Source organism: Harpia harpyja, chromosome 4 (assembly GCF_026419915.1).
Source record: "Harpia harpyja isolate bHarHar1 chromosome 4, bHarHar1 primary haplotype, whole genome shotgun sequence".
In the NCBI taxonomy this organism is placed as follows: domain Eukaryota; kingdom Metazoa; phylum Chordata; class Aves; order Accipitriformes; family Accipitridae; genus Harpia; species Harpia harpyja.
Window position 1 is genome coordinate 62,676,562 of NC_068943.1, and position 13,817 is coordinate 62,690,378.

Sequence of the window (13,817 nt, forward strand, 5' to 3'; positions counted from 1 at the left end):
GTAGTTAGATTCCCTACAAGGGAGAAATATCTCCAGAAACCTGGAAGTCTTTCTTGCTTATTCCTGTTTATCTCCCTTTTTATTTGCTTGGCTCTCTTTGATGTTAACAGCTGTGGTTTGTTCTTCATGCCTGCTTGGGAGAATGATGAAAGTTAGTAAACTATATCCATAGTCTCCCCATAGTGTCCCTGTTAGAAAACATAGCCCACTGCATGTGGGCTGACTTTATTTTTATATATGAAAATGGCAACAGGTTTTTGATCTTGTTGCAGTGATGCTTCTACACTGAAATGTCAAATGAAAAATATGATTTTATTTTTTCTGGCTCAAAAGGTAGCTTCAACTTAATCTTACATTTTAAAGACACTATGGGATGGTATATTGGCATATAAATGACTCTGAATAAGGCCACAGCCTTACACAATACCTTGTGTATGTAGCTGGTGATGACACAGGGAAGAAACATTATTCTGTAGTCTCAAAATTGAGAATAAAAATTTGACACAGTATTTTTGTCCTGACACTGCTGCATCTAAGAGAGGTTCTAGCCTGTGGTTGGTTATTTTATTTATACGAGCTTGCCGTGTCTCTGATTAACTCAGACCAAAAAGTGATGGTTGTGAAACCGAGTACTGGCTGAGTTTACCTGAGAGAATTTTTGTAGCAGAAGACAAAGTTATAGGGTCTCTGCTTTCTATACTCATCCTCAGGAAGAACTATTACCTTCTTACTGATTACTCCAGTCTTTGTACTTCTTTCACAAATGTGTACCATGCACATATATTGAAATATTTATCTGATTTAGAAAAGCTCTTCAAAGGTAGACATGATGTCTTCTTATTAGGAAGCATCAAGGTTTTTTTCTGATTTTGTTTTTTCTGCTTTTCAACTGTGTAGTTGTGGAATGAACAAATATTTATCTAAACCAACTCTTTTAAGGTTTCAGATTTTTTCTTCAGAAAAGCAAATACTTAGAATACTTGGCTTAATAAAGTTGGGTCTTTTTCAGCAAAAAACTCCATGTATTCCAGAAAAAAACTCAGTAATAATATGGTTTTATTTTCATATGAACGTTCTGAAAGAAAAACACCAGTCGTTTGCTGACTAACATTGCTTCTTGCACACAACCCAGAGGTGTGCTGAGCAAAAACTCAAGAGCTGGAAATATGCCTCTGAGCTGGGGTAGGCGTCTTAAGTCCATGACTCCGGGGCAGACCAGGATTTTAACCCTAACAACCTAACAGCTATTTCACATCAGTAGAAAAGCCTGCCTAGGCCAGCATCACATCTGGGACACTAATCTGCTGCAGACTTTCAGCCCAGAGTTCAGGCATCCTGGGGTCAAGCGGGGACCACCCTCCCAGTGCCCCCACCCCACCCCATCTGTCAGAAAGCATTAAATTAATGCCACAGAACAGTTACAGCTGAAAGAGATACCTCCAATGCTCAACCGGCTGCAGCCTAGCATGGACTAGCTGCCATAATCTTTCCCAAGATCAGCGGTATCATTTGCACGTACACAGCTAAGTGCCCATTTGTTTTCCCCACTGTACAATCCAGATCCTAAATTCAGCCATCATTACTAACAAAGCCCTTTAAATCGCCCTCTGTCCCAAGTGCTTCAGAGTTTATACTGTGCCGCCTACTTAGAAAGGTGTATTTTTTGGTGACCAAATTGCAGGAGGCAGAGTAAAGCCACTGTTCCTGGTTCACCGATGGTCATCTACGTACAACAGGGAGCATTATTGCTTGACTTGACTGGTCCTTCAAATGTCAAAATATTCACCCAAATTATTTTCATACACATTTTTCATATCTTGCAGCTGGAGGAAAATATAACCTGTAGAGTTAGTGACATATCTTGATTCTCATATTTTAGTAAAAAAAAAAGAGATGGAGACGAGAAAAAGGCCCAGCAACAGCAACCATCCCTACCCCCAATCCCATAATGTGATTAGGTAAGGTTTCTTTGGATGATGGAAATTTTCCAGACCAAAAATAGAGGTTCCATACAACTTAAGGCATTGAAATTTGCATGATTCCTCCTTAATATGTGTGGAGGGTTTTTTTCCAAAGTGAGATTCAAATACAGGACATAATCCCAAGATGAAATAACAGTGCTGACTTATTTATTTATTTAAGCTGTATTGTGGGCATTTAGGTTTAACTGGCTTTGGGTATACTTTAAAAAGCATAACAAAAATTCTAACATCACTGTGGAGTCCTTACCACATGAATGGAAAACCTTATTCAAAGCACAGATATTTCCTGTTCTTGGTGTAAAGAAGAAAGGATTTGTTAACACAGTGACTGCATTGTTCAATGAGGGCTCTTATTTAAGTTTTATTAGTATACCACATTAGAGAAGTAATTACCATACCTCCGTTTTAAGCTGCTGAATTTTTGTTGGAAGAGAATACATACTTTCAGGTAAAAGTTACTGTTGCTGTGCTGTTAGCCTGGAGAGGAGGCTATATATCTAAATTCACACAAGTCTTTCTGTCCCCACATACCACTGCTAATGATTACCCTGTACGTCCAGAATTTCTATAGGTCAGTGTGCAGAACAACTTAAATATTTTAAGTAGGAGAGAGGAATCAAACACCACAATAACCAATAAACCCAAACATTTAAAAATGAGAACTAGAGATGGATTTAGGGCTTCTTGTTCTCTCTGCCATCAAGTCCATTACCAAATTCTTATTCCTAATTAATCGCCTGGAACTCCGCCACTCAAAGAGTTTCAGTCCTTAAAGGCATGCAGTAATTTAAATCCAAAAGAAGTATACCTCAAAGAAATATTCATAAAACATTTTTTTCTGCCCGAGGTATGTCTGAAGATTTAAGATAACTCGTTTAGTAACAGTTAAAAAGTATAACCCTGAGGAGCAATCTGATAAAAAGCTCAGGTCAAGAAAAAACATGTTTCATTCAGTTACGCTTCCTGGCAATACACTCATTGCACTCTTAAGCAGCAGAAACACCGGCAGAGTGGTTGCGGTATTCAGTGCGGCCATAGTCTCTCAGCACAGTTGACACACTCCACGCAGAATTAATCAGCAATTAATCAGCAACATCATTACTTTCTTGTGAAAACAACATCACAATAAAGTAATATGTAACCAAATACGTTTCAGATCTAAAGCCAAAATGGGTAGTCTATAAAGAGTTTATATATATCAAGAGGAACATGTAACTTTAATAGTCTAAAGTCAACAAAGGTACTCCCTTTTGTTCATGAAATCACCGTTCATGCACAGCGATGTCTATCTATTTCTTTGAGATGGCAATGGAAGAGACTTTAATTTTATTGTACAACTGCAAAACGTTCCCTTCAATAGTGTAGCTTAATAGCATCGTACTTTTTCTCCTCCTGCTTGGGAGTGAATGCACAGCTTTGCCCGATGACAGAGCACATAAGAATTTACAGCGTGTCCATTTCTTGTTTTACACAAATTGGGGTATACTGATAGGAAACGTGTTTCCTGACAAGGAAATGCTGACTTGTGAAGGACTACTGAAAGGGAACACGCATGAGAAAGACCTTAGGCATTCAGATACTGAGCTTATACAGGAGTCACCAACCTGGGCACTCTGGCACATAAAGCTGAAAGGAAAGCATGGGGTAAAATAAGCACAAGTCTCATGATTTTGACATGACGCAGCCTCCTGAGTCAGCAGAACAAATCTCGGGAGCTATTGCTCATAACCCTCTAAAAACTTATATTTACAGCCTTAACATACAAACATGAGATGGCTTACAGAATAAGTGCGGTTAGGTAATGCCTATATTAATACTATGATTTCCATATTTTCTCACCCCGAGCCAGATCCTTGGTACCCTTGTACAGTGCTTCAACACCCCTCAGCGGCACCCATGAAGTCACACAACAAAGGCCATTTTCAGATGACCTGATTCTTTGAAGTCACTTGAGAATACTGTATTAAAATTATAGTATATTAATCCTCTAGAAACCAAAAGTGTAATTGGCACTTCATAAAACAGAAAGACACAGTACACAGTTTCAGTCCAAGCAATTTAAGAGACAGTAATAGAAAGGTCACTGAAACGAGAGGATGGAGAAAGGAGACTAAAGAGCATTAGTTTGCAGTTTATAATAATCTGCTTAGATACTTATGTTTTCTCAGGTTAGGGTTGTTTGGGGGTTGTGTATTTTAGTTAGATCCAAGATGCAAATTATTTTCATACCAGGTAAATCTTCACCTCAGTCTTGGTGCAAAGCAAAACTATTCACCATCCACCTGTGGTTCAGTTGTCATCTGCGTGGATTTTGATGTCATGCATGCTATGTCTGGATGTGGTGGAGTGGTATTGTCTGACTATTGTCTGTCTATTTTTCCACTGTTAATAATGTTCTTTCTTTCTATTTCACCCCTGGGAGTCAATGAATCTATGCTCTGGACATAGCTGTGACTACTGTGCATTGCAAGTGGAAGCAGAGATGGAGAGGGTATCACAACGTCATTTGGTGAGAACTAACCCCACTAGCTAATGCTGGGGTTGCAGAATGAGAGGTCAGTACAGAAGAGAAACACTTTAAACAGTTAGATCAGAAATGAAATTTCTTCTCCATTTAAATTACGTTGCAGCAGTTAAATGTGGCCTTACAGAAAGTTTGCTTAAGATGCTGCTACTATGTGACTTGTCTGAATTATAAAGTTGATCTTAAGAAGCAATGCCAAGACGCTAGCAGGACCAAGGTAGATCTGTTCTGTGATCCATCCAGACACTCACTTCACACCGTGCAAGCCCCATCAAGTCAGATTTTACTACCTATGAACCTGCTGTTCTGCTATTTGCACAGAAGATGCTTTATAATTGCTCATCTAAGGCCCAATTCTACTCTGAAATATTTTATTACCTGCTATGATAAGAAGCATTTATCAGTTGGCTGCAGACAATTCCTAGACATAATTTTCATATCTTTTCAGTGCACTACCTAATCACAGGCTTACTCTAAAACCAGACACAAAGCTAAGGATGAGGAAGAAGAAACAAAGAGATGATACAAGACAACATGGGGTTAATCAATAGCAATCCTCTCCTGAAGATCACGCCACAAATCATCTCAGAACTGGAAGGTGAAACTCAGAGAGCTTCACAAAAACTGTACCCTCCCCTTCTCCATGCTCACTATTGGTCATATTTTAAGTTAAAGCTCCTGTCACCTCACACTTGTATGTAACTAGAAATTACATAACTTCTGGCTTTCATTTAACCAGAAAAATCACATAAAATACATATTTTCCAACCACGTGCTGGCATGGTCAATACATTGCCATAATGGACGGATGTTGTTTTAATTTAAAAAAGAAAAATCAAAGAAACTGGATTAAATTAACTAGATGTTCAAGTTTGCTGATGACAGAAGTGAAGTAAGTTATTTTTGCATACTAAGTATGGAATAAATAATGCAGCAATAGCTGCGTAGTTTAAGTATTCTTATTGTAAAGATTTACAAGTGAAACGAAAGAAGACTACCGCAAAATCAGAATATGTTTCACTAAAAAATATAAAGTTTGGTGTGACAGTAAAATCTGTGGTCATATGTATTTTCATTTTTGATCACAGAATGAAATAATATATGAAATGATTTTACATATGAAATAATTTAGCAGAGCATGAGAGAAGACAGTATTTCCGTTATTTCCCAAGACAGTTGCTTCAGAAACTTTTAATTTCCAGCCAGTTCAGTTATACGATTCTTTAACACTGCAAAGCCTAATGGGCCAATTCAGGCTTGCACTGAAGAGACAGCCCTTCAGATCAAAGGGCAGATAGCTTACAAGCTCTGCAGCGTAAGATATCATTCAGTTGCCAATCTAATTTACCGAGGCCGAAATTGCTTTGCAGGGGAACATACAGGAAAATACAGAACATTTGTTTATGTCAGGCTGCATGATGCAATTTGCTAGAGTTATCACATTTAGCAAAACATAAAAGTTCAAGCCAGAGAATGACAAGCAGTTACTGTCTGGTATCCCTCAAGTTAAAAATCAGTGCCCTCATTTAGGTACTGAAGGCTACAAGCTGCCCTTCTGGCTTTCAATCAATCAGTCTCTTAAACTGGAGTCCCTTTGTATTTTCACACTGGGGTCTTTGGTATTACTAAAGCATTCCACTGTCAAAAAGCAGAGTTACCCTTGGCAACAAGTTTTTTTTCCTGAGTTTTTACTTCCTTATCAGAGATTGCCCTGAAACTGAACACGAAGATTAACTAGCAGCTGCTGGTGTGCTCCAATACAGGCCTTTCTTCAATTGAAAAGAGGCTCCCTTTCCTAAGGAGATCAACAATGGAAAACTTTGGTGCTTATATACAAACATGCCCAACGTAACGCTTCTCATTTAATGCTAAATAATTAAGTTTTTTCTGGCAATACGCTTGGCCTGTTTTCACTAGTCACATCTTAAGTTCAGTGCCAAAAAATTACACAAGGCTGTGGTCAAGAAAAATCCATTTTTCCCAAAGGCAAATAAAAAAAAAGTATTATTTTGCAATTTTTGCTCCTATCACAATCTCTTCTCCCCCCTGACCATTTTGGTGGGACCTGTCTCCCCTGCTTCATCCATCCAAGAGCTACATATCTAATACAGGCTGGTTATCTGGGTTCTCTCATGTGTCAATAGAGAGAGACTGAGCCATAACAGGGGATGCCTGAGCTCACACGTTTCAGACACGTCTTCTAAGATGATACAAATGCCTATTTTTGCCACTGTAAGGTCATTTAAGCAGCTGGCTCAGACCTGTAGATAAGCCCACTTAGATGAGAGGAAGCCCATCTTTGCGGTTGGAAATTTACTGTCTTTAATGTGTTGCCCAAGTTTAATTTATTGTACTTAAGAGCTACTGTATTTTGACCACCTAGCCTAATCCTCAGCGTGGGGCTTCTTCCCCATTTCAGCAGCGCTAAACCTGCTCACTCCAGTCTCATAAGCAGGTTCAAATAATGCACACAAAAGGAGTGCTTTATACAGGAATCCAAAATGTTTAAGAGCTTACAAAAATGCAACCTACTAGCCTCCTTTCCAACGCCAAATGCCCTCTAAAACTGGGTGTCCCATTTAAAAAGTTCTCTTACAGAATCTGAGGTACTTTATGCTCTTGAGCACAGCCACATCGCAGCCCTTCTGCCAGTATTTCCTCCGACTATACTAGTTTCAAAAAAACCCAGAAAGCTTAGAACTGCAGGAAAATGAGTAATTCTTCAAGAAAAGACATGTAGAAAGAGCTAAATGACCCTACTACCCAATTGTATTTGTTATTTTACATAAACTGTTTTTCCTACTCTTAATAGTGAAATTCAATGTCTGACATGTTTTTGCCTATGGGATTATTAGTACTGAAGCCTGGGAACTACTTTCCCTGAGGAAAACACAGTATATTTCAAAGAAATTAAGAAAATATAGAGGGAAAATTTATGGAGTGTTGAAACTAGCACAGACATGCTATACACTGAAGCTGAAAAGCTTCACACAGCTCGATTATGGCACACCTGGCATGTAGAATATACATACCACTCCTTCACCAGTATATACTGTAAATTCTCAGAAGTTTACACACAGCATTAAACAATTTGTCAGGTGTAGTGGGAGACCACAGGTATAGAGAATTCACAGAAAAATCTAGAGACAGTAGAGGAAATACTCTATCTTAAGGTTTTTAATTGCAGCAGAAAAAACAGTGGAGCACATGGGAGACCTGCGGTTAATGTGAAGCCAAAATAATGAATCTTTAGCAGATGCAGTTATATTAATAAGCAACACAAATTAAGCTAACAGAAGACAGAGTATTGAAACCTAAGCTAAAGACAGTAATAAAAAAAAGCTGTATCTGTAGAACCACAAGTAGAAAGAGCAGTAAAAACAAGCTTTGAACTTAAAGCAAAAGCTGTATTTACTGAAATACTGGGAAGTATTTCTAATGAACGTGAAACAAATTTTCACTTTCATGCCGCTGCTAAATGTCTGCATGATGCCAGCTCACAGTAAGCAAAAAATAAATTCAGCAAATAGGCAGGAAAAAACAATCATCATCAAATAGCCTTACAAACTGTGAAAGTACAGAGAGGCGTGTCAGCACACACATTGAAAACCATGAAAATCAGACATCTCAACGGTACAAGAATTAAAGGATTTCAGAAGATGCAGCGTGCTGCCACTGAATAACTTCCTTTTTTTGATTTTAAACTGAAAGAGCAATAAGAAAGAGACTTTTAAAACGGGCAATTTACAAGAGGGGGGTTGCTGCAGAGACTCCCCTTTTCAGCGTGCGCTCCTCTGGGTAAGCCCCTCTCGCGCTGCCAGCCCCCGCTGCCAGCCCCGGCGCGGCAGGGACTCTGCCTGCGAGGGCTCTCCACACCCAGGGAGCTGCCCTCAGCATGGCTTCAGCTGGGAGACAGAAACCTTTTCATGCAGAGGTCGGTGCACCGACATGCCTGCGTGTCTGCTCCACCAGCGGGTCCCCCCTCCCTCCCTCTGAGAGGTCCTGCCAGAGCAGAGGTCCTTCCCCAGGTGCAGTCAGTGAAACCAGAGAACTTGCTTTAGGGATGTGATTAAGAGGCACATTCAGGACCAGCCAGAGTAACGATATTTACAAAGAACTGCAAAAATCCTAGCAAGAAAAAACCTTAGACCCATCTCCAGAAAGTCTGGGCTAATAAATGGAATGCTTTTTTTTCTAAGCAAGCTACTTCCGAGAAAGCTCCCGGCTAACTTCCGTATGTGAGAAAAATAAAAATCCCTAGGGTAGTGAGCCTGAGGTACATACCACGGCCTGAAGCTCAGAGCAGCAAAAGAGGCCAAGGCACACGTAGCTGCAGGAGGAGTTTGCAGCCAGGCAGCAATGGGCACTCTCCCATGTGAGGAGCAGCCAGGGTCCATCACTCCAGGACCACCGTAGAACCGTCCTGCAAACAGCTGATTTGAAGATAGGCAATTGCCTGCTATTACCTCCCAGCAATCCCTTTCATCTGTTCTGCATATTGTAACTTTCAAAATTGACCTATTACCCCAATAATTGGTTCTGTTAACAAAAAACACACGGGAGGGAAAACCTGAAGAAGTTTAGCACATTTTCAAGCAGCCACCACCCAGCCAGGTAGACAGCTTGAAGCTGAGGAGTGATGCACAAAACCAGCTCGGTGCCTGGTATGGGTTGTAATCTGGGTAACTCTTATCACTAGTATGCCCAGCTATTGAGAAATCATCTTATTTTGTTTTATTTCTTAGCAGGCATAATGTTACTATGAGTTATTTCTCCGGGAGTTCCCAGAGGCATCAGAGAAGATCTCATAACAGAAGGCATTGTAGGAACATGTAGGAAGACACAATCTCTTCCCTAAGGAAGACGCTGCAAGAGATATGAAACAAAGGAAGATTAAACAGAGAAGTCCTAACCCTGGCTGGATGCCCTGTTATCGCAGTGAAGCTCTGCTCTCCATTAGTAAATGCAGCATAACGAGAAATTACTTATCCATGTCCTCATTCTACCTATGAGATTAACACAAGATTACAATCTTATCTCCTGCACAATTTACATGTCATGTAGTGCAGCTTGATCAAGAACAGTCAATGAAAACATGCTGTTTCTCATTACCTGAGGTTCTTGGAAAGTAGCACGAATATTATGTAAAGTGAAGGAAAAGACATAAGGCCTTACATAATTTACCTTCGACTGGTTTTGAGATCTCTTATGCTAGTTATTTCTTTATCTTGTGCTAACAGAAGAACCCAGGCCTTGCAATTGCTACCCAGACAAGGCTTTTGATTTACTTCAAATCACAAGCTTGCTCATGCAAGCAATCAGGTGGAGGACCGCACCTGAGCTACCTGGAAGGCAAAGGCAGCATTACTGGGACATGTGCAAAAAAAGTTTCTCATTGCCCAGACAGCCATTCAGTTTGGGGGACTTCTTTTTCCATGAGAAGAAAAAGCACAAAAGAGGAAAAGGACATGTTCTGGGCATCCTCACTATGCAGCATCAGAAATGTTTTATTTGTACAAGCGCCGGTCTGGTCCCATGGACCGATGGCCCGTTTCCACCTGGGGGACTTCTGCTGTGCTCCTGGCACGCACCCTCCGGTTGAGTTTCAGTGAAAGGGATTCAGTTCACGAGCTCCATGGCTGCTCCATGGCAGTAACCACGCTGAAGTAAGCAAGAAAAACTTGAAGATTCACTTCAGAAGTGTGCTTCTCATCCAAACTAAAACACTACTGTAGATGCACCCTAAGACCAAGTGTTCTCACTTACCCAGCTGTTGCACCACTAGATGGTATTTACAAAATATATTTGTAAATGCTTTGCATATGTTCTGCCTGACAGCATATAGTTACTCTTTTTTAAAATAATGCACGGTCAATGGAAGTTAAAAAATCCTTTTTAATTCAGAATCTGGATTCAGAATCTGGCATTCGTTAACCAGAGATGATTAAAAGTCTTGGCCTCTACCTTTAATGATAGGTCTAATTTTTTTGCACACTGTCTCCTTCATTAAAATGTTGTGCTTTCCTGATGAAACTGATATTTAAAAAAATACAATATTACAAAACACTCAGAGCAATTTTCAGGAAGAAAGGAATGACAGAGAACAGCTGAACAGTATGAAAAAAATTCTTATTGTGGCCATTGCACCTACTTGAGACTCCAGATCATCAGCAGATTTACACATAATGCACAGCTAAGCACACACTTCCATGGTGCTGATGGCACACATTGTCCAAGAGCTGAACTGCTCTTGAGTGCTCCACAAAATCATACAGGAGGACAGAAATGGCCAAAGTCAGCTCACATGTACGCTACTTAAGTAGACTGAATTATACCAGAGACAAATCTGTACCATTTTCTAAACATTTTTTTTCTGTCTGTAAAAATGAGATGTGTAGGTTTGTATGAAAATAGTGCTACAGAAGGAATCCAGAATCAACATCTGTGTAAGTATTTAACTAACACAGACAGTTTGATCAGGCCAAATAATTCATCTGTCCTCCTTTTGTGAAATTCAATCTTTGTTTGCATAGCTAATATCCTCCTGAGTAGCCATAAGCCCCATCCTTTGTATATCAGTAGGCTTTAGGAAATGTTTAATCAGTTTGCGGGAGTGCATAGATACAATTCCACAACAACCCTCTATGTGTCACCTACAAAAGTCACATATATGAAAATATAAGTTGTGCCCCTGAAAAGAAATGCTAAGGAAGTGTTCCTACATAATTTTTCTCTCTTTCTGTAATCTTTTTTCTCTCTCTAAACTTTTTTTAAGCGGCAAGATGAAATTTGTTTGCTTTTCTGAAGGTGGAAAATTGCTAAGGATTCTACTCTAATGTTTAACTTTATAAAAAACAAATAAATTGCTGGTTTCAAAATATGATTTCTAAAATTATAATATTCTTTATACATCATCATAAAAATAAAGAATATAAAACTATTCTGAAAGTACACTAGTCAGTGTATTTCTGAGCTAAAATCATGTTTCAGCTTCAATCAACCACAATTTTTTTTTAAAAGAGTAACTGCATGTGCAGTCAGGCAAAACATTTAAAAAATAAATTCAGAAACTATAAATAATAAATAGTTCCAGAGAACTTTTTAGCAAAACAGCATGTATCTACAACTTCCACCAAACTTAACATGGAAAGCACAATTCTGATACTACCATTTTGAAGCTCTCTCACTTGAAAGCAGAAAGCTAGGAATCCCAGCAAACATACTGTATTACAAGCAAATTCTGCTTTTCATACAGGTCTGTGAAAGTAGCTGTCACAAATTTCAAATGTGATTAAAGATCCAGTACCTGAAGGCAGAAATTTGGACCTTGCAATTCTTCATTCTGATAAAGTGCAAAAACGCACAGTATTTCAGGATAACTATGGGTATTTCTCAGACATACACTGGAGATCACATGTTAAGTTCTCTGAGTTAATTTAAAATTTCAGTCTTACTGAATGCATTGGAGAAATATGACTGACAATAATCCAAAAAATGGAATAGAAATGTATACTTAATTCATGGGTTCAAAGAAGGGTAAAAATGAGGGCCAGAGCTATCTCACTGTGCTATCTTAAGCAGTTTAGAACAATAATAATAAGTTGTTCTTCTAGGAGGTTTTCAGTATATTGCTCCTGGGAAGGAATGTGAGAACTGTCTTTTCCCCAGCACTCTTAAGCTTTCAGTTCCAAACTGAAAGAAAAGTTAGAAAATGTGTTATAGGAAAACATGTTTATGCATGTGAGTTTTGAAATTGCCTTGGATCCCACTGAACCTTGTGTGGATGTTTACAGGTTTTCATTTTAATGTTTAAATAAACTACAACATCCATCTCTTTTTTCATAATATTTGGCTTTTACACAGCGAATATATCGGAGTCTGTGCTCACATGATGTAGCGTGGCATAACTCCACTGTGGTCATCGCAAGAGAGGTGACTGGAATCAAATAAGAACTTGGCCCTTTATTTGAACAAACTTCACCATTTAATTATTTTTTAATCTAAAATTACTGTCTGTTAAAAGAAATTCATTAAATTCCTATATAAAAGCAGAAACTTGATGGAACATGCTTTTAGACAATTTTACTTAAGTCTTTGCCAGAAATGTTTACAGACAGAAACAATTTTCAACCTCATCTTCTTAAGGGAGAGAGGACATAGGGCAAGAGAAAGGAAGAAGCTCTGTCACTGCACGTGCCGGTTGTCAGGGCACACCAGAATCGGGTCCTGGGCACACATACACATACACTTGACCCATGTTTGTGAAGACAGACAAGAGGTCTTTCTTTCATTCCAGTAAGCAGTGAAACAAATTTTGAAAGTGCAAGACTTGATTTGAAGCATAATCGTTATCTGAGCTCCTCTAAATTTGCTCAGTCTGAATCACTCACCTTCGTCACATGATGCTTTTCATGTTGTACAGGAATCTTAAACATTTGGCACCAATATGTTGTATCCTTATCTGGTACAGGCACCTGTCTTAATAAAAAGGGCAAGAACACCATATTATAAGAGTCACATTACCTTGCTGCGGAAGCCCAAAGCTTTGGCTGCCACCTTATCCCCAACTCCACATAAACCCAAAACCCAGAGTAACTTACGTCTTTGTTTGTCAAGTCAAAGTATGGCAAAGAGGCAGATAAGACTTCTTCTTTCTCAGGATTCAGTAAACGTAGACTCTTTGTACCACGATTAGACCCATGGTAATTTTGACCTGCTTCTCCCATGTCTTTGTGGTGGTAGGCCCATATTACTCGCACCGTGCTCTCCTAAAACAAAAAACAAAACAAACCACAAACCAAAAAGTCCATAAGGAATAGGAATAATATCTTCCTTACATAGTTCACATAAATCCTATTATAGATACGATGTAGGTGTTGCTGCATTTGAACAACGACAATGTATACCAGAGGAGCAGTCACCTACTGACACAATTTTGCCTATAAAATTAATAATGTTTTATACTCATAGGGTTCATTGGAGATATGCAGAAGTTGAATCTGTCTCTGATGGATTCCTTCACTAAAGTTGTGAATTTAAATCATATCTGCAAATAGCAGAACAGAGTCATAAAGAGGTAACCAACTAAATGCATGAAAATTTTTCTTCTAGAGATATCACTTATTTGGCCAGCAATCAGAAGGTTTCCCCCCAAAACCTTTTCCAGGCTCATCTCTGTAAAGATGTGAATACTTCTGTGAACTGCTGTCCTTACATGATAGGGAAGACAGACATTCAATTACAGAACAGATTTACATCTTAAAAATCAATCTACAGCCACAGCACAGATCAATTCTCTGTAAACCATTCTC

At 39.0% G+C, this 13,817-nt stretch overlaps 1 protein-coding gene across 1 annotated transcript in view; it reads right to left on the reverse strand.

The window, feature by feature from the left end:
• The window catches only part of MOXD1 (monooxygenase DBH like 1), a 51,094-nt gene that overhangs the window by 24,053 nt on the left and 13,224 nt on the right, over positions 1–13,817 (reverse strand). Inside the window, exons 3-4 of the mRNA XM_052784377.1 lie at positions 13,107–13,274; positions 12,897–12,980 (exon numbers count right to left, since the gene is read on the reverse strand). Coding sequence (XP_052640337.1) covers positions 12,897–12,980; positions 13,107–13,274 — 252 coding nt within the window. The remainder of the gene's footprint in view (positions 1–12,896; positions 12,981–13,106; positions 13,275–13,817) is intronic.